Consider the following 25,105-nt stretch of genomic DNA (forward strand, 5'->3'; position numbering starts at 1 on the left):
GAAGAGGCCACACTACGTTCTGACCTGAAGGAAAGACACACTGGCTCAGAGAGGGAAGTGTTTCTATATAAAATGCGAAAGAAACGGTACGTCAGACAACCTAAGTAGCAGAAGTACTTAACAAAATGTTTTTTTTTTAAAACCTGCTTTCTCTTTATTTTCAACACTTAATATATCCCACTTTCATTTAACTTTGCCTCCACTAAAGCACTCAGCCGGTCAATGTGTTTACCCATGAGCTTATCCTACTGCGTTGTCCTGGGGTCTAAAATTCCCCATTTTAACATGGAACAATATATTTATTCAGTGTGTGTGTGTGTGTGTGTGTGTGTGTGTGTGTGTGTGTGTGCGCGCGTGCGAGCGTGCACATGCATATGTGCATATGGAGCCCAGAGGTCAACTCCAGGTATCTTTCTTTAGGATGCCATTCACCTTCTCTTTTGAGATAGCAGTGTCTTCACCTTGACCTGGAACTCACACATCAGGTTGGCTGGCCACCAAAGCCCCTGAGATCTACCCATCTCCTCCTTGGTGCCGGGATTACGAGCATATACCACCATGCCCAGATGTTTTACATGTACTCCAGGGATCACACTCAGGTTCTTATGCATGCATGGCAAGTAACTTATCAACTGAGCTGCCTCGTTAGCTCGCTCCTGCCTATTTTAAATGGTAACTACATTTTGATACAACCTGAGCTCATTACTCTTGCTTTAGTTACTTACAACTTTTCAGTGGACAGAGCTGAGATCCCTTCTTAAAGATCGACTGTGGATGAGTTCACGTGTCACCCATATGAAGTATGATTAATACAAACTCAGAGAGAGAGAAATTGGGGTTCAACCTGAAGATCCGAAAAGCAAAGCAGCCAGTCACTGGCTCTTACCTCGACCTCAGTCCAAAATGGCGATCCTGACTCCAGGAATCTCAGAATGAGACTGAGCCTGAGAGCTGTCTCCTCCCTTTTTATAATCTTCTCTAGTTCTGAGATTAAAGGCATGCCCTGCTACTGCCTTGTTTCCATGGCAGCTGGTGTGGCTCTGGGATTAAAGGTGTGTGTTACTGTTGCCTGGTCTATAAGGATGGCCAGTGGGGCTGTTTTACTTTTCTGATCCTCAGGCAAGTTTTATCTATTAAAATACAAGTGACATGCCTTTGTGTCATCTTGTCGCGTGGCACACAAACTTAGACTATCAGAACACGCAGCGTCACGATGCGGCAGCACCACCAACAGGATAGATTACTGACAACCTGTTCTGGCATCCCTGTTGGAATCTTCCTGAGTCGTCTAGGGAATATGGAAGCAGGGAGCCATGCCGAATCATTGGGCTGAATTAAGTCTTTCCATGGTTCTGCCGCAACAGGAACTTATTTATTTATTAGCTCATGTACTCATTTATTCATCGGTTAATTGAGATAGGGCCCTGCTATTTTGCCCTGGCTGGACTGAAACTTGCTATGTAGACCACGCTGGCTTCAGATTCACAGAGCTCCACCTGCCTCTTGACTGATGGGATGACATCTGCACAGCATCGTGCCCAGCTTCTGCAGGATGGCTCAGATCTGCTCTTTTAGAACTTAGCGGCAGTATACAGTTGCACTCCATATTGAGACCAAAAAACAAGTGTCCAAATACTGTCTTCGACTTCAATCTCTAGTCTTCCTCCTAAATCTCCCTTTTTCCCCTGTGCATAGTCTTTTTAAAATTCATAGTTTATTTTTCTACTTCTTTTCTTAGTATAAACATACAAATGGTGTCACATGTCCCTATTTAGAGAAAACCGTTCCCCATCTTAGGTCAGCCATACTGCCGAGCATCCCGGAAGTGCTTCTGTCTAGTCCCTATGAACAGACAGGTGAGGGACTCTCAGTCTTCTTCAACTCTAGACACCGATGCACTGGATTTTTGTTCTTCTGTTTTGGGGGAAGATTCCTAGAGCCCACATCGAACAACACACGTGTTTGTGATTCTGCAGCCTGCTGACTAAGTCCTCTTTAGGGCAGTGGAATATTTTTTATTCCTGACAGGAATGCCCCAGAAAGGCTGTCATTGATATATAGCATCTGTCACACTTCAGGATTTTTGAAGCTGTGATTTTTTGTCTGTCTAAAATACCTGATTGGTCTAATAAAGAACTGAACATCCAATAGCTAGGCAGGACACAGAGAGGTGGAGCTTCTGGGTAGAGAGAATAAATAGAAGGGAAAAAGAGAGGAGAGAGGAGTTAGGAAAGGAGAAGAGGATGCTGGGGGCCAGCCACACCGCCACAGACATGGACTAAGAAGGAAAGAAGAGAAATACAGAAATAAAGAAAGGTAAAAGTTCAGAGGCAAAAGGTATTTGGGCTAATTTAAGAAAATCTGGCTAGAAGGAAGCCAAGCTAAGACCAGGCAATTATAATAAAGAATAAGTCTCCACGTGATTATTTGGGAGCTGGGTGGCAGGCCCCCAAAGAGCAAAGATAAAACAACAACTACAACTGCACAAGAGCTTGTTGGCATCTTTCAACTGTAGTTCATCACGAAGAGAAGTCAGCAGCAACTGACGCAGAGGCCACAGAAGAATGCTGCTTCCTAGCTTGCTTCCCACAGCTGGTTAAGCCTGCTTTGTTACATAATCTGGGAGCCCAAGCCCAGGACAGCACAATGTCCAAAGTGGGCCAGACCCTCTCACATCAACCATTAACGGAGAACATGCCCCAACGCTTGCCTATAGGCACTCTGGTGAGGGCATTTTCTCCGCTGACATTCTCCTTCCCAGATGACTCTAGCTTGAGCCAAGCAGACAGAAGAAGAAGAAGAACAAAACCTAACCGTGCCTTGCAGCTCGCAAAGCCATCCAGTTCTTAAGGACGCAAAAAGCCATATGTATTTATGCATGCACAGTGGTAGACATCTGGCTATAATCAGGAAAATGGGGAGGAAAACCAACGATCTGAATGCGCCCTCTACAGTGGATCCGGGCTCAGCCTCCGTTCTGTCTTCACAATGCTGAACCTCACAATGGAGAATAGGACCATACCCACAGACACTGCTAAGGGGGACGGGTTCCTTGTGTGAGATATGGAGCAAGACGGAGCCAATCGTGGGCCACCTGGGCAGTGTCTGGCCACAGTGGCCTTCTCTGGAATCCCTGCACATGCGTGGGGCATGGAGAGGCAGGTTGTCTGCGCTACTTAAATGGAGCTAGTCACCGACACAACCATAGCTCTGGAGCCATTGCTGGAACACAAGCTACCCAATCTGCGGGGGTCTGTCCAGTTTTGCCGACTTAAGTTCACAGCCAGCAGAGGGCAGCAGTTCCCGTTGCGTTCTGAGGCCCAGACTGAGCTTGCCCCCAAAGCCTTTCAAATGGTTTCAAGAGCCAAGATTTGCCCCTAGCCAAGAGCCAGTCTTCTTAAAAACAGCTTGGCTCTTGCTTCCTCAAACCAAAATGGTGTCATTGAGAGGGTTAGCAGACAGGCGGAGGAGAGTGTAAACACAGGAATATGTTGTGGTATTTATTAACTTTAAATGCCTCTTAAGACTCCTCGGTCATCTCTTCTAAGCAGCTGTTGGACATAGTGGCTTTCAAAGACTCCACTGTGGAGCTCCTGAGAGGCAGAAGGTCTTACCAGCAGGCGTGGAGGTGGATTTGGGTGCCGGAAGTAAACTTCTGCGTGGTGTTGTTGCATTGGAGGCAGATGCAGGGGCTGCCCGGCTGGCTCCCTTGGGTGTGTCCTTAGAAGGCAGAGTTGGCTTCAGAGGTGGCTGCTCTTCATTCCCAAAGGTGGAGCCTGTGGGAGGCAAAGAGCAGGTTAATTACAACTTCATGAAAAAATGGAGGGACCCACCTGCCATTCAGGCTTGGCCAGCCAATCCTAAGGCTGCCATCTGCTTAGGAACACACCTTTCAGTGACCTTGAAAAGCAATCGCCTGGAAATGGATGTGGGAAAGATCTCTCTTTAGTCAGGACGTAGCATCTGTGATTCTGACCCTCTGCAGTGAAGGGAACATAAACTGTATGCCCATGTGCACGCATGCACACATACTTTGCTTACATGTATGTATAACTGTCTGCTGTCATAAGCATCGACTGGGGAGCTTGTGGGGGTGGAGGGAGCAGTGTTCTTCTGAAATAGAGCCTGAGAGATGGAGGAGAGTTGGGAGTAAAAACACCGTCCCCCGTGGTTCCCAGACCCCTTGTGGATATCAACACAGGATGGTAGATGATCAAGTTCCTGTGTGAATGGCATGATGTTTGCATAGGTTCTGTAGAAGCTCCCGTGGCCTTCAGATCATGCCCAGAATTTTGGTAATGCCTGTGTATTGATAATACAATGCAAATGCTATGCAGAGAGATGTTATGGCCGAGGTTTAGGGAGGAATGACAAGGTACGTTCTGAGAATATTGGCACAGACACAGTTTTTGGCTGAGAAGCTTTGCTCTGCAATTGGCTAATTCACACATGTAAAACCTACAGATATCCAGTGATGGGTGCTCCCTGGCTAATGTCATTTGTTTCCAGAATCTGGGGAATCCAGAAGAGGAGGCCTGAGGTGGGGGTGAAGAGTGGGGTAGAGGTGGGGGTGATGGTGGGGGGTGTGGGGTAGGGATGAGGGTATAGGGTGGGGGTGGCGATGTAGGGTGGACGTGGGGGTGGGAATATAGGGTAGGGATAAGGGTGGAGGGTTGGGGTGGGGATATAGGGTGGAGGTGTAGGGTGGGGTGGGAGTGGGGGTCAGAGACGGGGAAACCTTCCAGATGCATGGGGCATTTGTTCTAAGGCCAAGAGTTCCTTGCATTGCTGCTTTATTTACTTATTTTTACTGAAAACTTTACAATTCTATTTTATGGGTGTTTTGCCTGCTTGTACCTATGAATGCCACATGTATGCAGTCCACACAGAGACCAGGAAAGGGCAGCAGATCCCCTGAGACTGGAACCATATAGATAGTTGTGTGAATCATCCTGTGGGTGCTGGGAATCGAACCCAGGTCCTCCGGAAGAGCAGCCAGGGCTCTTAACCACTGAGCCATCTGCCCAGCCCCAGTTTTACTTATTCAGGAGGCAGAAGAAATGGATGGGTAGCTGCAGTTTGCTACCCATGGAGAAGCAGTCTCTGTCCAGAGGACCGTTTGTCACAAACAACTGCTCCGACACTCTGAGGATCCAGGACCATGGAAGAGCAGTTTGGGTCTGAGCTCAGTAAAAACAGTGTGGCCTGAACTATTCTTCTCCATCTTCTGAAACTTTGGGGAGGTTTATGTATGTGACCCTTAAAGACAACCATAGTGTCCTTAAGAGAGAAGGCTTCCAAATGCCCCTCTGGTAGGAGGAGGTCTGGGACCTCTTCTGCTAACTGCGAGAGGCTGATCAGGGCTCATTTGGAACAAACCCACCCGTTTGTGAAAAGCAGGTGACGATCGCTGGAAGACACACAAGGCACTGGAGAGAGAGTAAACGTCTTTTCATCATTTTGAAAGGAGGGTCACAATATTTCACTTATATTGGCCTTCATAAAAATGATGGCATTGTTAAAACGGCCTCGACATTCATGATATTTGGAGATTCCGTTCAATTATTTGGAGTCTGAGATCATTGCTTTTCTCCCCAGAAAGACCTGAGGGTCTTCTTAAAATTGGTGAGACCAGCATTGTTCTGGGAGAAAAGCCGCTTTAAGAATGACCAATAAAAGCCGGGTGGCAGTGGCGCACGCCTTTAATCCCAGCACTCGGGAGGCAGAGGCAGGCGGATCTCTGTGAGTTCGAGGCCAGCCTGGTCTACAAGAGCTAGTTCCAGGACAGGCTCTAGAAACTACAGGGAAACCCTGTCTCGAAAAAAAAAAAAAAAAAAAAAAAAGAATGACCAATAAAGAACTGGCTACTGCTTGGAGCAGCTGGCATGGCACAGTTCCCTTCGGTCACTGTACAAGGCTCCAAACAGTTCTAAACCCGGCTAAGAGAATGTGCGGGACCTCCACAAGCCTAGAAGAAGTACCCAAAGTCCACAGAACAGGATCTGTGCAGCTGGTATCAGATAAAGAAGCATGCAAGGAGCCTGTGAAAACCCAGCGCGGGGTCGGGGGTGGGCAGGGAGGGCAGCAGCATGCATCACGGGAGTAAAAGACTGAGTGGGCCCAGAATTAAACAGCAATTGCTCAGTCAGTCAGCACCTGAATTCAGAGACGTTCTAAGCACTTGTGGGGGTGTTTCAGAGGTAAACGGGGCTCAGCTGCTGGAGGTAATTCACGGGGAATCAGCTGACGTGCACCCCGCTGCCGCCACCATAATCTATTCAACGAAACACGCGGTGGGAAGGAAATTGAGTGCTCAAATCCTCACACTGTCTTTTATTTAACAATTTATCAAACATTTCTTAAGACCAGAACTATTTTTCTTTTGGTAACATTCGCAGAGTTCAAAAGCCCTGTTATCCAATCGTCTCCCATCTGGCACCATGTTGCTCCACGCAATTTATCCAGTGAACATGTCAATTTAGAGACTTGGCTGTCTTCCAGGATGGCAAGGACGTGCTCCGCGCGCACGCGTCAGGAAGCTATGCACTTCCCTCTGAGGCCAGACCTCTACCACCTCGAAAAGAAGAAGAGTATAAAAAACGCAATTCCATCCACCATTTGGTACAATATGGCTGGTAACAAATAGGCCCACTCTTTGAAAACTGGCTACTGTTGGCCAGTCATCAAATATGTCTGTTCAGGAGGAGAAAAGCATCCTGAATCTGCAAATGGCCCCTGAAGTCTAGGGCTGTCCACGAAATTGATCCCATGGGGACAGCATCAAGCTCTCGCTTGGGAAGAGTTAGAAGAAAAAAGATTACCAACATGGTGGAGCGTCTAAGCGACTAGCAGCGACAGGTCCCACTTAGTCACCTCGTTCCTGTGAACCTCCAGCGCTCTGGCCTGAACTTGGCAGGCAGTGTAACCACCTCTTCACCTCTTCACCACGGGAGAGCAAGAACACCAGCCAGGTGCAGACATGGGAACTGTCCAAGGCAAAGATACTGTCGCTCACACCGGCTACATCCTTGCGTCGGTCTCTTCATTCATAAGGGGAGGTGTGTGTGAGAGAAAATTGGTATTATAGACTACCATGAGAATTGAAGGCTAATGCCAGGGGACTTTTAAGTTGATGCAGGCGTCTGGAAAGATGGTTCAGCAGTTAAGAGCCCTTGCAGAGGATTGGGGTCCAGTTTCCAGCACCCATGTGATCACTCTCGACTGACTGTAACCCGAGTTCCAGGAGAACAGGCACCCTCTTCTGGCCTGCTTGGGTACTAGGTACATACATGGTATGTACACACACACGTAGGCAAACCCTCACACATAAAATAAGAAAATGAAAAAAAATTTTAAAGTCCTTGCAGGAGTTAGTGCCAGACAGCACATTCCTGCCTGGTACCCCAGATGCCCTTATGTCTTAGTTATTAACTTGCACAATGGCTTTAATTTCTACGGTCAGTCATTTTAATAAATCCATTTATCCAAGGGGCTTGGGAAGTCTTTGAAGATTAACATCAGATGGCCTGCAGTACATAGAAAAAAGGGGGGAACGGCGAGGAAAATCCAATCATCCCATCAGGATAAAAGGCTAAAGAAAAGATGGAATACAATTGCTTTAATAAAATATGACGAACCATTTCACACAGAAAATGGTGGGAATAATAGCAAAATGGGTTGCCAATCCTAAGGAAGACAAGACAGTACCCATCTCATTACTAGTAGATTGATTGGACAGGAGGAAATGTGTTCAGCTGCCCTAAGCCTCCATACATGCTTTTCAAATTGCTTGTAGGGATTCACCTCCCAGACAGCCAAGCGAATGCGGGTGACATCAGCTCTTCCATACTGCAGTCCGTTGGCAACGTTGCTAATTGATCTGGTCTTCATCAGGCTGTAGAGTTGAGATGCTTTCTTCTCAGCTAGTTACTGATATTCGTTTTCCTTCTCTTCTCTAAGATGCCCATCGACGGCGTCTACTCAGCTTTATACCGAGTTTATTCTAGTTCTTTGTATACAGCAGATGCCAATCTTTGGTTGGCTGTATATTTTCAATTTTAAGTGGTTTCTCACTAAAACTTGACCTGTTTTTTTTTTTTATAGCGCTTCTTGAGCAGAGACTAGAATCTCTGTGAAAAAATAATGGGCCAAGCCTAGGCAAGACAAATTTTTAAAAGGTCTTCTTTATTCTTTGTGTGTGTGTGTGTGTGGATGAGCGGTTTGCCTGCAAGTACACGCATGCAGTGCTCTTGGAGGCCAGGAGGGGGCGTTGGATCCCCTGGAACTGGGCTTGCAGATGTCTGCGAGTCCTCATGTGCCTGCTGGGAACCCAACCATATCCTCTGCAAGAGCAGCCAGTGCTCATAATTGCGGAACTCTCTCCAGTCCAACCAAGACAAATTTCCAAGTAAGAATACGAAAGGTGGGGGCTCATCTGGTGTCTCACACTGGAGTGAACACAGGTGGAATGGTATTGGCTTCAAGAAAAGAAATCAGTGAAGTAGAACAGCTCAGAGACGAAGCTTCGGATGACAGAGAGTCGGGTCTGGCCAGGCCTTTTCCTTTAGTCCTGGATGTAAAACTGAACTACGTTCCCCATCCTCCCTGCTGACCTCTGTGATCAAGTTCAGGCAAACAGGCCAAGGCCATAAATGATGTCCCTCTGTCTCAGGCATGGTCCATATATTCCTCCCACGACAAGTTACTATACCCCATCTACCAGATAAATGTCTCTTGAGCACACGCGCGCTCGCGCGCGCACATACACAACACACACACACACACACACACACACACACACACGAGGAGTTATAATAAAAGGTATAGATAGTTGTTGTTCTTGGATTGTAAAGCAAAGTTTCGGGAAATACTTTGGCATCCTTTCAAAATGTTATTGGTACAGTTGCCATATGACCAACAGCTCTGCTAGAGGTATATGCCCAAGAGACATGAAATCACATATCCACCCTAAAATCTGTGCATAAACATTGATAGACACATAATTTATGACTGAGTGGAAAAACCCAAATGCTCATCAAACAATGAATGGGAAAAAATGGCACATCTAGACAACAGAATATCAGCCAGCTGCCACAGGAAGGAAAGAAAGACTGGCGTGTGCTAGTTACTACAGTGAGCTTTGAAAACACCGTGCTAAGTGAAAGAAGCCAGACAGAAGGGGTAGATGCGATATGGTTCCATTTATTTGAAATGTCCAGAATAGGCCATGTTAGGAGGTAGGGGGTAAGAAACGGGGAGTGGTCACTGACAGGCATGGAGTTTCTTTGGGGAAAATGAATTAGAGCTTTCATTTTATGTCCCTATAAATATACTAAACCCATTGGTTGTACATTTTGAAGGGTAAAATTTATGGTGTTTGAATTATTTCTCAATAAAAAATAACTTATTCTGCGGTTCCCTCACATAGGCCTTAATCTAGTTCTATGCGCCGTACCTTGCATGGAAGCTACAAGGAATCCCAACCAGTTTGCTTCGGGTTCTTCTGTCTTCTGGTATGGAACAAAAAAGAAGAAAGCTCCTCAAAAACACTGCACATTCCCTCATCCCTGGCAAGGAGGGTGATGATTTCATTCCTAGATCCTGTCCCCCGCCTCAGTTACCCCTACCAAAGAGCATGATTATGAGCCAGTCTGGCCTACCATGATGGCCACTATTTGGATGTGTTCTTCCTAATTCAGGTGCTGCCTCTGGAAAGAGGCCTTTGGGATGACTGAGCGCAAGGCCTCTACCTTTATGACGGGTGAAAACATTAAACAACAGGTTTCACGCTGCCTTGGCTTGTTACCCCTCCATGGCCGGCGGTTTCGTGTGGTGACCAGTTATGCGCATCCCGGGCCGTGCGTATTGGACGCAGTGGTAACTGGCAGATGAGTCGCGGACCAGCCCAAGCGGCTGGGCCTACTGAATTACTGGGCCCTTCCTGGGATCCAGCCATTGTCTGGTTCTTTAGAATCTTCCAGTTTCTGAGTTATAGCAGCCCCCCCCACAGAACAAGCTATTCAGTCTTTAAATCAGGAGAGTCTGCCCCAAAGCAAGGACTCCTGCAGAATTCCTGGGGCACTGTGGGAAGAGTAGGGGAAGGACTCGTTCTTCACTATTCATCCTGAAAGAGTACCGAATATTGATTTTGCCACATCCCCTGATTGCCAGGCTGAGCACTTCAGGACCTCCCATCACCATTTCAATGCTCTTCTCCCGTCTTCACTTTACTGGAGAAGGGCCACAATTCACCAAGGACCTAAATTTAAAAAGGAAGAAACTGATATTCAGTAGGGGGCAGAGAGATACAAGAGCCTGAGGACCAGGAAGTCCGACCTGAGACTGTGACTCCAGAAATAGAAGGGAAGCTGGAGCCATGATTACCTCAACAATACGCTGCCTCAGCGAGATCTGAGCAATGGCAGCTCCAGCAGACAAGCTAACATGGAGGGGTGCAAGGACTCATAGGGTACCACCCGAGGACAAAGAGCTACTGATAACTGCTGACATCTGATAGAGAATTAGCTCTCCCAGGGATGAGACCCCTAACTTGACACCAAGTGACCTCAGCGTGGTTTGTATCTGTATATTTATATGTGTGTGTGTTTTAACAATAATAATTAACGAAAAGGAGGCCATGAATTTGAGAAGGAGTAGGGCGGCATGGGAGGAGTGGAGGAGGAGAGAGATGATATAATTATATTTTTAATTTTTAAAAAATTCAAGCAAAAGAAGAATTAACAGCAAAGAGGGGTCAGAACTAGCCAGAACAAAACAAGCTTCTCACAGAAAGAGGAAGTTGTAAAAAAAAAAAGGCAGAAAACTAATAATAATGTAAGCATACTACCGCAAGCTCTAAGACACATATTTTATTGATTTTGAATACTTATCCCAAGTAGGATGATTAAGCTACTCTCTTGACTGCTTCTTCAGGACTATTCCCAAGCAATCAAGCCACATAATGTTCTCTGTGCATGATTAACCAAACTGATGCATATTTTCATCATTTAGTGGCATTTATAACTTGGTGACAAAATTATCTTAATTATTAAGATGCTAAATGAATGTTTCATATCCGTCTTTTGCATACTTTAACTTCTTTGCTGGGGCATGGTGTGTGGAATTTCCCTCCACGGATCATATGCTAGCGCCTAATGTTACCAGATGTGCGGATCTTGGGAGAGGTTTTGAAAACTTTGGGAGGTGGGACTTAGCCATAGGAAGTTCGTGTGTGTGTGTGTGGTGTATGTGTGTGTGTGTGTGTGCGTGTGTGTATGCTGTGTGTGCATCCTTGTATGATATTCTTCTTATTACACGTCTGCTTCCTGTGGAAGACCTCCTCTGCCATTTACTCCCACCACCAATATGTTCTTCAAAGGACCACTGGGACAAGTAACAACTGTGGACTAAAAACCCCTCTGAAACCATTAGCCAAAATAAACCTTCCCTAAGTTATGCCAGGTAGACAACTAAACACACTGGGTTACATATGTGTGTATGCATATATGCATATATTTGTGTGTATGTGTTTTTATGTATGTATCTGTCTCGAATACTAAAGGTTAAAGGTGAACTGGACATCTCAGTAACAAACTCCGACAGTGCTATTATTAGTATTACATGACCATGTGGATTAGCTACTTTTCTTGTGGCTGTGACAGAATAGCTGTCTGAAGCCAACCTAAGGAAGGAGTTATATATTATCATGGTCGGGAAGGCACGGAGGCTGAAGTGGCTACGTCCATGGTGTGAGAAACTCATGGCTTATTCCTGTCTTTGTGGGACTGGACTCAGAGCACCCAGGCCAAGACCAGAAGCAGCTATTACATTCATGACCTACCCCCAGAAGCTTACATCTGCTAGCTAGGTCACACTTCCAAAGGTGCCCAGACAGTTCCTCGAGCTGGGAACTAAGGTCCAAGTTCATGAGGTGCTGATGGGTATTTCACAGTCACCCTATAGCACTCCACCATTGACCTTCATAAGTTCATAGCTGTCTTGTCACGCAAAATGTATTCCGTCCAACTTCAGGGGTTCCCATAGCTTGGTTTTTAAAGATTTGTTTATTTTTACTTAATGTGTCTTGATGCTTTTACCTGCTTATATGTATGTGCCTCCACCATGTATGTACAGTATCCAGGAAGACAGAAGAGAGCATTGGGTCCCTTGGAACTGGAGTTACCATTCATTGGGAACCACTATGTGGGTTCTGGGAATCAAACTCAGGTCCTTTGCAAGTGCAATATGTGCTGTAAACTTCATGGCCACACAGATGGCCCTGGTTGATTTCTGGATTACAAAATGAAAGAAATCATGTGACTATTAGTGATATATATATATATATATATATATATATATATATATATATATATTGAAATGAGGGGTGAAGGTGGGTGGGAGGGAGGTGGAAGAGTGGCCAGCATAGAAACAAGGACATGTTAATGGCAAAATAATAGTAGTAATAATACTAAAATGTTCAAATTCAGGAAGAAAAACTCAGCAGGGCAAACACAAACTTTTGTATGTCCATGCACAATGTCCAGGGGTCCAGGGTAACATCATGGGAGTTGATTATTTGAGGGTGGTCAGCCTCACCCTTATTGTCTCCCCCTGCTGGTTCCATGGCTTCTGGTCCTGCTAGGTCCAAGGATGTATTTGAGGAACACCCTCGCTGTTCTATATGAGTCAAGTAATGGATGCAAATCTGTCCCATGGGACCACTGGGTCTTGTCACAGCCATGTCTCTTCCTTGGACCTTGAATTCAGAGTCCCTAAAAGCGTCATGCTTTAGCCAGCACTTCCTGTGGACACCCTCAGCACTTCCTGTGAACACCCCCAGCACTTCCTGTGGACTCATGTGGTCATGAATAGGCATGTGCGCTCCTATACCCTACAGCGAGTTAGTTTTTGGAAGCATTTTCAAATGATTCAAGCTAAAATGAGAACCAGAGCTAGACCTGGGACTATAGCTCGGTGATAGAACACATGCCCTAGTATGTAGAGGACCTTAGGTTTGCTCTCCCCAGAGCATAAAAATACTTTTTAAAGGAGAAAAAAACCACAGTTTGCCAAAATTCAGCGGGTTTTGCTGGTGCCCATGTGCTTCCTGCTCAGGTGAAGAACGGCTCACCTGATTCTTTTCTCCCATGTTAGACTTCAGCTCTTATTTTAGGCTCACCTCATGCATTAATGTCTGAGCTTGACAGCCTCAGAAGCTAAGTGTTAACATCACCTCAGCTTCATCCCATACAAGTTCAAGTTAAAGTGTTTCATTAAGAGGATCACACACCAAGACCTGATGGAGGAGGAGGGTCATCTGTCTATGTGTTACTTTTCATTGGTTAATAAAGAAACTGCCTTGGCCCTTTAATAGAACAGAAAAATTATGGTAGGCGAGAGTAGACAGAACAGAATTGTGGGAGAAAGAAGGCAGACACTTCAGGCAGTTGCCATAGGCAGTCGTCATGCTTCTCCTCTCCAAGACAGACGCAGGTTAATATCTCTCCTGGTAAGCGACCACCTCGTAGTGCTACATAGATTACTAAATATGGGTTAAAGCAAGATGTGAGAATTAGCCAATAAGAGGCTGAAACTAATGGGCCAGGCAGTGTTTAAAAGAATACAGTTTCTGCCGGGTGGTGTGTGGTGCACGCCTCTTTAATCCCAGCACTCGGGAAGCAGAGGCAGATGGATCTCTGTGAGTTCGAGGCAGCCTGGTCTACAAGAGCTAGTTCCAGGACAGGCTCCAAAGCCACAGAGAAACTCTGTCTCGAAAAACCAAAAAAAAAAAAAAAGAATAGTTTCTGTGTAATTATTTTGGGTGTAAAGCTAGCCGGCTGGCGGAACGCAGCCCCGCCGCTCCATCTACAAAGACCAGGCTGGATACATCCAATGAAGATGACACCAGAGGGGACACAGCACAGGAGCCATCTCGACAGAAGCAGAAAAGGCCTAGAACAAAGGTCAGTTAAGAGTCCCGAGAAGACAGGATAGAGGGAATTACCTTATCATAATCCAGTCTGTCTATGACAGGTATTATACAAAATGGGCAAAACAAGGAAAACATTCCATCTACAATCTAAAACAAGACAAGCATGTTCACTCGCTCCACCTTATTCTACATAGTGTTCAAAATCTTAGAGGAGGAAAACAAGAAGAAGAAGTTAAAAACAGAAAAGGAAGAAGGCAAAATATCCCTGTTTGCAGGTATCTTGATCCTATACTTACTAGACCCTGAAGACCCTGTCAGAAGATTCTAGAATTGATAAGCACTTTCAGCAAAATGGGATAGAAATCAATGTAGACACACAGCAACTTTTCTACATTCCAACAACAAACTTGCTAAAGAAACCAGGATGAAAACTCTATTAGCAACAGTGTCGAAAAATGAAGCACGTAGAAACGAAACTATCTAAGGGAGTGGAAAGCTTCACAATGAAACCTTAAAATACAGAAGAAAGAAACTGAAGAAGGCCATTGAAAGATGGAGAGCCTCTGCCCGTGCATCAGGGATTGGTAAAGTCAATTATGGTGAAAATGTACCAAAGTGGTATAGACATTCACTGCCGTTCCTTCCAAAATTCCAGTGAAATTTTCCACAGAAATAAACAACAATAACAAACAATCTAAAACAAAACCCCAAACGGAAAAACACCAGTTCTACAATTCATATGGAAGCACAAAGGACTCAAATAGCCTTAGCGGAAAGGATAATACCGAAGGCCTTCAACACCTGGTCTCAAATTATACTACAGAGCTATAGTCACAAAGGCAGAACAGTTCTGGGACAAGACAGACACATGGGACCGTGGGAACGTAACCAGAGGACCCAGACATAATCCCACATAGCTAAAGTCGCTTATTTGTTTATAAAGATGTCAAGTTATATCTCAAAGAAAGGAAAGGCATATGACATGTGGTGCTTGGAAAACTGGATTGTCCATACACAGAGGAACGAAGTTAGCATTTGTGTTCTCTCTCTCCCCCCCATCCCGAAGGAAAACAACTCAAAATGGCCTCAAAGACGTTAATGTATGGCCCCAAACTCTTCTAAAACTCTGAGAGGAAAATATGTCAAGACAGAGGCACAAGCCAGGCAATAATCTCCCCAAATTGACAACATTTCATTAAAATGAAAAACTTCTTCACAGCAAAGAAGCGACCACCATACCGAAGAGAAATCACGGAACAAAAGAAAATCTTTTATGTTCCCACATCTTTCATGGGATAAGGACATAGGATCTAGAAAGAACTCTAAAATTTCAACACCAGTTAAAGGATTCGATCAATCAATGGGCAAATGAACCGGACAGAGAGTTGTAAAAAGAAGAAATGAAAGAGCAACAATAGTGTCCAGTATTCTTAGCCATTAGAGAAATGCAAATTCAAACTCAACGAGCTCCTATCTTAGCCTAATAGGTATCCCAAGAAAACAAGCCAGCAAAGGGTGATGTTGGGGAAGGCAACTCAGCATGCTGGTGAGGATATAAATGTGTGTGCCTCTGCTGCAGAAATCAGTATGGAGGTTCCTCACGAAGCTAAAAGCAGACTCTTATCATATGGCCTGATGATACCACTCCTTGGTATGCACCTCACGAATTCCAAGTCAGCACAACACAGAGACATAGCCATACTTACTGCACCATCCGAGAGGGTCGAGATACAGAACCAGTTATCTATCAACAACAGGCTAGAAGATAAAGAGAACGCAACATGTAAACACAGTGAGTGTTATTCTCATATATATATGTCAGAGCTGGAGAATAGATGGGAGGAGATATCACCACGTTAAGTGAAATAAGCCAAACTCAGATAGCAAATATGCTCTCTTTCCTATTCTGAATCTAGACCTAAGCCCATACCTGTATGTGACATAGAACAGCCTGGCTATCCCATGAAGATGGGAATCATTTTTATAAAGATTTATTTATATTTATTATTATGTATGTATATCTGTGTTCTGGCATGACTTATATGCAGCACATGTCTGCAGTGCCTGAAGAAGCCAAAATGGGGCGTCAGACCAGAGTTGGCAGATTGGTTGTGAGCCACATGTGTGGGTACTGGTAATGGAAACTGGGTCCTCTGCAAGAGCAGCTGGTGCTCTTAACTGCTTAGCCATCTCTCCAGCCCCAAGGTGGGGATTTCTTATAGTTGTAAAAGAACGACATTTGGCAGCCTTTTGTAACAACAAGAAGCCGAAGACGGACTATTTGGAATACAGGAGGTGACTAGCGATGGTGGCCAAAGGAGCTGGTGGGAGGGTGGGTACAAGGTCCATGTGTATGCTAATGTCATATGGAAACCTACTATTCTACATACTAACAGAAAAATTAATTACAGGAAAAAAATGACAAAGTAAAGAGGCTCACTGTACTTCCTGGTACACCAGCATTGGGGAAGTGGCCGCATGGGCTTTGATACACCCAGGAACCCAGCATGGTGCCTCATGCAGAGTCCATCAGACCAGCTGTTCAGCCTGCTGCCTTTCATCTGCTAGATCTCCCTGGCCTCTCTATCTTCCCAAGAAACCCGCAGTGGTCCAGCGCAGGAGGCTGGCTGTAAAGAGGAAGCACTGGGAACTGTAGTTCTGTCTCTGCCCATCTTTCCCCCAGTATCCTGCATCCTAACAAACAGAAGAGTATCCATGGCAGCCCAGTTCTCCTTCACTCAGCACAAACTTGAATTTCTTACTGGGCTAAGAAGTAGCCTCGGAGCCTTCTTCCATACAGAATACTGGGTGCGGGAAATTACACCCACCCAAAGATCAGAGACTATTAACCCATCCATCCAAGGCTCTTTTGGGGTGTAAGGAACACCTACACCATCAGGTGCCAGTTAGGGGGAAAAATCCCTCTGTGTCCCCAAGAACATGCTGAATTCCTTCTGTAGAGCCCAGACTTCCAAAGGTTCCTGGATACATGGTGACAGCAAGGCCTTTAATGGCCAGATCCTAGAGTGCCAGACAGTGCCACTGCAAAACCCACACTATTTCAAGGCAAAGCTGGAAAGCAGTGGCTTTTAACAAGTGCTCTTCCATAAGGTTAATCAGAGAACTAAGCAAAAGATAGGCAAAGTACATTGTCAGGGACCCGGTACTCAATGAATGCTGCCTGTCAAGCCGATTCAGCGTTGCCTGCTGTGTGTGTCTTCTCAGTTCCTCTGTGGTGTGAATATGGTGCTCATTCACCAAAACTCACAGGGAGGCTCATTTCTGCACTACAGCAGTGTTGGGAGTGGGGCTAGTGGATGTGTCTGGCTCACAGGGATAGAGCCTTCATGAAGGGATCACTGGTTTTCTATCAGAATGGCCTATCTGCTCCTGGAGTTTGGCTCCTTTTCTGTCTTTTTTTCTGTGAGTCTGTTGGCTTTTCTGCCACACACACAATAGCACCAAGCCCTCACTACAAGGTGAGCAGGTATCAGGCATGCCAAGATGCCCGTGGCTTTCCAAAGCATGAGCCCAGACAAACGTCTTTCCTTTAGAAGTCACTCAGTCCCAGGCACTCTGTCACAGCAGTAGTGGGAAGACTAACAAAGCTCCTTTGTGGGTTATCAAAACTATTCAAATAAAGATGGCTGGTTACTAAAGGATGCCACGATGAGGGGATGTTTACATGGACTCTGTCGTAGAAGCACTCCCAAAGGGTCAACGCCAGCATCACCAAATCCAGGACTTTTGAACTCTTCACTCTCCTCTGCTCTGGTAAATTCTACTTAGTGTTTCTCAGGACCACTTTGACAAAACCAATAACACAGTCAAACATCGAGGGACGCTAGTTACTTAAGAGACCGAGGGCTCCTAAGATACACCAAGAGATCTTTGTGTAATTAAAAGCAACTGTGTGCCATTCCTCTGCTCTACCAGTTAGACTCGTTGCAGCAAATCCCGTCTCCCTATCTTAAAGCCTAAGTCATCATTATCCACGAGCACCCCTACTCTGGTTCTTCCTTGTTGACTTCTTTAGCATTTACTACCTTAGGGAGATAGTGAAACTGTAGCATTTTAATTATGTGCTTGATATGGGAGTTCTGAAAAGATAAGATCATATGATTTGAACTCAATTTAAATTCTGTGGAAGGTATTAGCACGGTGTAAGGAATTACAGAAAAGATCAAGGGCTTTTATACAGCAGCTCTTACTAAAAGAACTCTGAGAAAGTTGGGCATCTGATTTCTGGTCTAAATTTTTTTTTTGGTCACAGATCTATTTAATTAGCCATTTTGAGACATCTGAGGTATTCATGAATTTATTCCACGCCAGACACTTTTATTGAGCCCTAATTTGGCAGTAAACTCCACTGGGATCTTGAGAAATCAATTAAGTATTAAAAAAGTGAGTCATTGTGACTAAACCCCAAGCCCTTTCCCATGTATGTACAGAGATACCTCAGCTGCCAGGAGCCTGGTTATTCCATCAAGGTGAGATTTATCTGTATTAGTTACCTATTATTTTTATGTGTGTATGTGTGCCTGTATGAGTTTATATGCACCATGTGCATACAGTGCCTGCAGAGACCAGAAGAGGGCATCCGATCCCCTGGATGAGTTACAGATAGTTATGGGCCACCAGATGGGTGCTGGGAACCAAATGTAGGTCCTTTACAAGAGCAGTAATCACTCTTAACTGCTGAGCCTCTTCTCCATCCCAAGATGGAGTTCTCATAACAAGAGTGGCCTACTTAGAAGCCTCTGGGAAATGAGACCTTAAAGAGGAGAGGGAATTTGAACAGCCTCCCAGGAAATGAATACCATGTTGGTTTTGTGTAGGTGTGGCAGATGGCAAATCAAAACAGCACTTCACCCTTGAACTCTAAGCAATATCGTCTCCCCCTCCTGGGTTCCAGAGCATTCCATCTCTTCCCTCAGAGTCTCCAGGGATGGTCACTTTCACGACCTCTTTCAGCACACTGGCTGTATTTCTCTGCACAGCTGCAGGGCTCCTACTTATGCCCAGCGTCTCTCAATGATAGCCGCATCTCAGACCAACTAATGTGTGTTGTTCTGTGCATTCCTGCGTATTTATCAGCAGCCCTGCCCTCTGCCCAACTGAGAGCCACTGGTTAAATGAAGGGTTGTACTTGTATTAGTATAAAATGAGCCTGGTAGCATAGAAAATTCTGCAGGGTTGGCTTTCCAGCTAAAAGCACCCACTCACTTCTTAGGCTAATTCTTTGGACCAAGAGGAAGTGGATAAATACACCTTTTCAATATTGACACCATGTAATAGCTTTTCAGAAACGGAGGCTCCCTACTGATGATATTTATGACTCTGCTTAGAAGTCAGTCAGAAGCTAGAAAGCTGTGCAGAGCTATCTCAAGTCCCTGAGAGCTGAACTCTGCTCCAATAAAAGGTATCTCACTGACATGAATCACGTCTGCTGGGGAATATTATTTTAAGGTGTGTTACTTGTGTTTATGCTGCAGAACATTTGTTTAATGATGTAAAGATGTGTTGCTTTGTGTATGTTGCATTTGTTTATCTCTGTGAAGTTGTGTTACTTTGCCTGTCTAAAACACCCGATGGACCTAATTAAGAGCTGAACGGCCAATAGCAAGGCAGGAGCAAGGCTAGGTGGGGCTGGCAGGCAGAGAGAATAAACAGAAGGAGAAATAAGCTAAAAAATGAGTAATGAGAAAAGAAGGGGAGGAGGACGTCAGGGGCCAGTCACCCAGCCAGCCATGGAGTAAGAGTGAAAGCAAGATCACAGAAGCAAGGAAAAGAAAAGGCCTCTGTGTGTGTTTACTTGGGACCTGCGTGGCGGGTCCCCAAAAGAGCAAAAGAGCTAAGAGTAAAGCATCACACAACAAAGAACTGTTTTGGGATCCAGGAGGAGTGGGAGGGTGGTGGGGCTACAGAAGAAACTTACATTGCAGACTAGAGGAGACTCACCCCTTCACCACAGAGTCCTCATGCTATGGGGAGACTCCATTTTGTTTTAAATACAATGTTCCCCATGTTCCAGGATGGCTTAAAACCATCTATAGCTGAAGAAGTCCCTGAACTCCTGATTATCCTGCCTCTGTCTCCCAAGTTCTGGGACTGAAGGTGGAAACAACATCTTGTTTTATGTATGTATATATGTGTGCATGTATGTATATGTGTATGCATAGGTATGTATGTATTTGTGTGTATGTATGTATGTATTTTGATTTTTTGAGGTAGGGTTTCTCTGTTAACAGCCCTGACTGTCCTACAACTTGCTCTGTAGACCAGGCTGGCCTTGAACTCACAGAGATCTGCCTGCCTCTTCCTCCCATGCGCTGGGATTAAAGGCATGCACCACCACCATCTGGGTGCATCTGGTTTTAATAAACATTTTTTTAAAAATAAAATTCACATTATTAAATAAACTCATAAAAAAAATGCCAGGCAGCTAGATCCAGGTAGCTATATGAACTGTAAGATGTTGATTGAGAATTGTAGAGTTTGAGATTGGGCAAGTATTTGTTTGAATCTCTATCTTAACCTACTTAATCTAGTGCATTAGTTATGGTTTCTATTGCTGTGAAGAGACACCATGACTACAACAACTCTCATAAAGGAAAATATTCCATCATAAGGGCTTGCTTATATAGTTCAGAGGTTTAGTCCATTATCATCATGGCTCAAAGCGAGGCAACATACAGGCAGACATGGTGCTGGAGAAGGAGCTGAAGGTCTTACCTCTTGACTCACAGGCAACAGGAAGTGGTCTGAGACATTGGGTGTGGCTTGAGCATATATGAGACCTCAAAGTCTGTCTTTTACAATTTGGAAACTTAGCTGAGTGGGATCTTGCCCTGAGGTAACCACTCCCTTTATTCCATTTCTTAACCTGTTTATCTTCCTAAGTACAGGATTTAGCTCTATTCCACTTCCTAGTGTTCCTTTTCTCCTCAAATTTTATATTTTGTAATTTACCCTTCTCAGCTTGCTCCTTTTCATTATAAATCTTCATTAGAGTTACCATTAGTAACTACATGACGGAGTCTATACTAAGCTGTTTTGAGATTTCCTTTGCCAACAGAATTAATCCAAAACTCTTCACTTTAGCCTCAGGCAGACTCTTTGGACAAGAACAAAAGGCAGCCACTTTCTTCATGTAAAGGTATGTATGTATGTATGTATGTATGTATGTGTGTGTATGTATGTATATGCATGTATGCATGGAAATAAGAGGCAGGCAGATCTCTGTGAGTTCAAGGCCAGCCTGGTCTACAGAGCAAGTTCCATGACACTCAGGGCTGTTAAATAGAGAAACCCTATCTTGAAATACACAAGAATGATTGCTAGATAACATACTAAATCCTTCTTCTCTGAAACCTCTTGATACAGGTACTCACAATTCAAATCACACTCAGCACCTCTGTCTTCCATGCTCCTGCTAGGATGGCCCACTAAGCAGGACCTACAGCATTCCACTGCTTCCCTAACCCAAACTTCCAAAGCCCAAACTACTCCAAACAAATTTATGGTACAGTCTGGATTATCACAGCAATACCCCAGGACCCTGGTACCAACTTCTTTCTTAGGGTTTCTATTGCTGTGAAGAGACACCAGGACCAGGGCACTGCTTATAAAGAAAACATTTAACTGTGGTGGCTTACTTACAGTTTCAGAGGTTTAGTCCATTATCATCATGGTGAGAAGCAAGGCAACATGCAGGCAGATAAGGATCTGACTGTTCTTACATCTTGACTCACAGGCAGCAGAGAGTGGTCTGTCTCACTAGGTGTGCAGCTTGAGCATATATGAGACCCTACAGCCCGCCTCCACAGTGACACCCTTCCTCCAACAAGGTCATGCTTCCTAATAGTGCCACTCCCTTTGGGGGTCATTTTCTTTCAAACCACCACATCTAGTAAATAGTTTTTAAGACATGAAGACTACTAGATTCATATTGTTTTTTAAAAAAAGTGAATTCTGCCTTTCTCTGCTCCAGCTGGGTCTCCCCTCTAATTGGAGGGCCTGTGATCACTGAGCCGTTTGGTCGCCAAGCCCCATGGGAGATGTACCACAGCACTGAGGACAGACATGTTAGTGACAACCATTAATTCTTCTCATCTGCAAGCTCTTTGGTAACCCCAAAGAGCAATGTCAGGACCTAGAAACGAACTTACCTTGGATTCCAGGAACAAGAGAGCTTTATTCTCCACCCCCCCACACACACACACAAAGGAAAGTAATTATCTATAATATCTATGACGGTGATGGATGATGATATGTATGGAACAGAGGTGACTGTTATGGGAACCAGATTGCTCCTCTAGAGTGCCAACAGAGTTGACAACCTCTTGGGGCCACCCGGAATGGAGACAGTGATCAACTGGGCATGGGCTGACCTGGACTATTTAATTATGCATCTTCTGTCCCCTGCCCCAACACCTCCTGTGCTTATACCTAAAACTCCCATCAGTATCCAGAAGACAGACTTGGGTGTCATGAGGACCCCTTCATGTACTTACTCTTCAGCTCAACGTGCCACATCGACTACATTTTCTTTCTCTTTCTTTCACACAAAAAGAAGAAAAATCCTATACCTGCTATCCGATCTATGGTAAGTACTAAAGGAATGGCAGACCCTTCAGCAAGTCACAGATTTTACGGCTTTGGCGTACGGATGCAATTGCTCTTTTGAGAGACTCAGTCCCAAAAGCTGAAAGGCCTCTTCCACTCGAGCCAATCAGTGACGCTAGGGCTGGGGTCTGGATTGAAACCATCATTGGTTCACAATTACAGGAGTTTGGTCTATCACATGGAATCAAGCAGTATTTATACCGTCTTTTTTTTTGCCAATTATCATTAAGTCTGATGAGCTTCATAACCCACAAGCAACCTTTAAATTTTATGAGAAATAAAAAAAGGCTCAGGTTTATCACTTTCTTTAAGGAAATCCCCCAAGGAAGGAGCCAGCTCCCTCAGCAGGAGCCTTCGGTGGCAGGCGATCAGGTCCCCCGGGCTACTCAGATTTATGGCTGATGTGGAGGGGACCAGGGGCCTTCACATCCTAGGTTCCCTCTTCTCCCCTTCAGCTGCTTTCCTCCTGGGATCCTCCAACAAGATCAAAGTGCTATGCCGCTGAGGCCTTGCCCCACGGGGACGGGGATGCTCTGAGGCAGAACCCACATCAGGGCTTCCTCTCCACTACCAACCCCAGCTAAGGATTTTTCTTTCACCTCCTTTTGGTTACTGCTCAAGAACTATCTGAACAACGCAGACATGTTCATCAATGGGAAATATCTAGCAGTCAAAGCACTTAACACTTAAAGATGAGAGTTTAGCCACCACAGCGTTTTAATTAGTGCCCTTAGTCTGAATGCTGGGCCGGAGGCGACACAAAACCATGCCTTGACTAAGGAACAGTTGCTCTGGGCCAGGTAGGCGGGGAGGGGTAATTGCTGTGCCCCAGCTGGACAGTAAGTCACAACGGCAGAGTGTACAAGAATGACCAGCCTGCGGGCTTAAGCAGAAATGGAATAAATTGTTCTCTAAAATATTTATGAAATGCAACATCTGCCGGGGCCTGCTTCCCTACGGAGACTTCTGGTGCTGTGAGGCAGCTGATAGGAATGAAAACCTAGCTTACTCCAATGTTTATTTGAAATAATGGCAAATTGTGCACTTCCATGTGGGCCTACACTAGCGCCCCCTGGTGGATATACCTCACAACGCCCCCATACTGGGAATATGATGGATTTTATTCCTGAGTTAAAGTTCTTTGGCCCAGGTGATATAAGAAAGGAGAATGTTCCATAATCATATGATCCTTTTAAGGACAGATGAGGATGTCGGAGATCGAAGCCTAAGAGGAATTCAGCTAGCTTGAAGGTTAAGAGATAGGGTGGCGAGTCTCCAACTGCAGAGAGCTCTCCCTGGGCTCCCAGCAAGCAACCCCAGGCAGTGAATTCTGACAACGATGAGTTCATAAGTGAATTTTGCCCCAGATTCTGGAGCTGAGACATCAGCCCAGTCAGGGCTTTCAGACTCGAGCAGAGAAATGACCTCTGCCACACGTGAGCTAATACGTAGGTGACTTGGGTCCTGAGGTGTGTGGGGACCGAATGAGGGAAAACAGGACCTCCTAAAGACTACGTGTACACCAACCATCACCAGTGCTGGTCTGGCATGGGGTGTGGCGAACTGGGTCTCCAGGGACAGAGAGTTGCCCAGCAGAAAGGATACTCTGAGCATTCAACTCACTGTGCTCCAGACCGGATGGACTTATGCGACTGCCCTGATGCCCTGAAACCACGTGTTCCAGCTGTACGGGCTTGTGCACCAGCCCTGATCCCTGAAATCACGTGTTCCAGCTGTATGCGCTTGTGCACCTGCCCTGACACCCTGAAACCACGTGCTTCAGATATATGGGCTTGCACACCTTCCCTGATGCCCTGAAACCGCGTGTTCCAACTGTATGGGCTTGTGCCCCCCCCCCCATTGCCCTGACGCCATCTTCTTTAGTAAATTTGCCGTATTTTGGTAAGACAGTCAGTCTCAGAGAAACGTCATAATCTTTCTGAACAGAAATTTCCAAATTTTTAAAAATGGGTTCTGGTTAAAAACCAGGAGAAATAAACATGTATCAGAGGCTTTGACACCCAATAGATGTTCAATAAATACCACTGTAGCGGATTTGCAGTACTATAACAAATACCTGGGCGCTAATGAACTTTAAAAAGAGGAAGTTTGTTTTTAACTCCACGTATGAGAGGTTTCAGGCCATGACACCATACGACCATACTGCTTTGAGAGCCCATGGCAGCAAAGTATGTGGCAGAAAGCTGGTTTATCTCAGGGTCGGGTGCAAAACGATCTGTCTGATTCTAGGTGAGGATGTTCCACTGTCGGCAGAGGAGCTGGAGAGATGGCACAGGGGCTAAGGGAGCTTTCTGCTCTAACAGAGGACCCAGGTTCAGTCCCCAGTACTCATATCAGGAGGCGCACGAAGGCCTGTGACTCCAGTTCCAGGGGATTAACACCCTCTGCTGGCCTCCCACGGGCACCTGTCTGCAAGTGATGCACATAAAGTCACGCAGACACACACACACACACACACACACACACACACACACACACTTAAAGTTACCAGAGCTGCCCCAGAACCTGATGGCGTTTCCTGCATCG

General features: G+C 45.3%; 1 protein-coding gene across 2 annotated transcripts in view; it reads right to left on the bottom strand.

Moving 5' to 3' along the window:
• Mtus2 (microtubule associated scaffold protein 2) overlaps positions 1-25,105 on the bottom strand; it is a 239,542-nt gene that overhangs the window by 107,376 nt on the left and 107,061 nt on the right. For both annotated transcript variants that reach the window (XM_038346058.1, XM_038346056.1), the window contains one exon: positions 3,615-3,776. In XM_038346058.1, coding sequence (XP_038201986.1) covers positions 3,615-3,776 — 162 coding nt within the window. The remainder of the gene's footprint in view (positions 1-3,614; positions 3,777-25,105) is intronic.

The sequence above is a fragment of the Arvicola amphibius genome, chromosome 10 (genome assembly GCF_903992535.2).
Source record: "Arvicola amphibius chromosome 10, mArvAmp1.2, whole genome shotgun sequence".
Classification (NCBI taxonomy): domain Eukaryota; kingdom Metazoa; phylum Chordata; class Mammalia; order Rodentia; family Cricetidae; genus Arvicola; species Arvicola amphibius.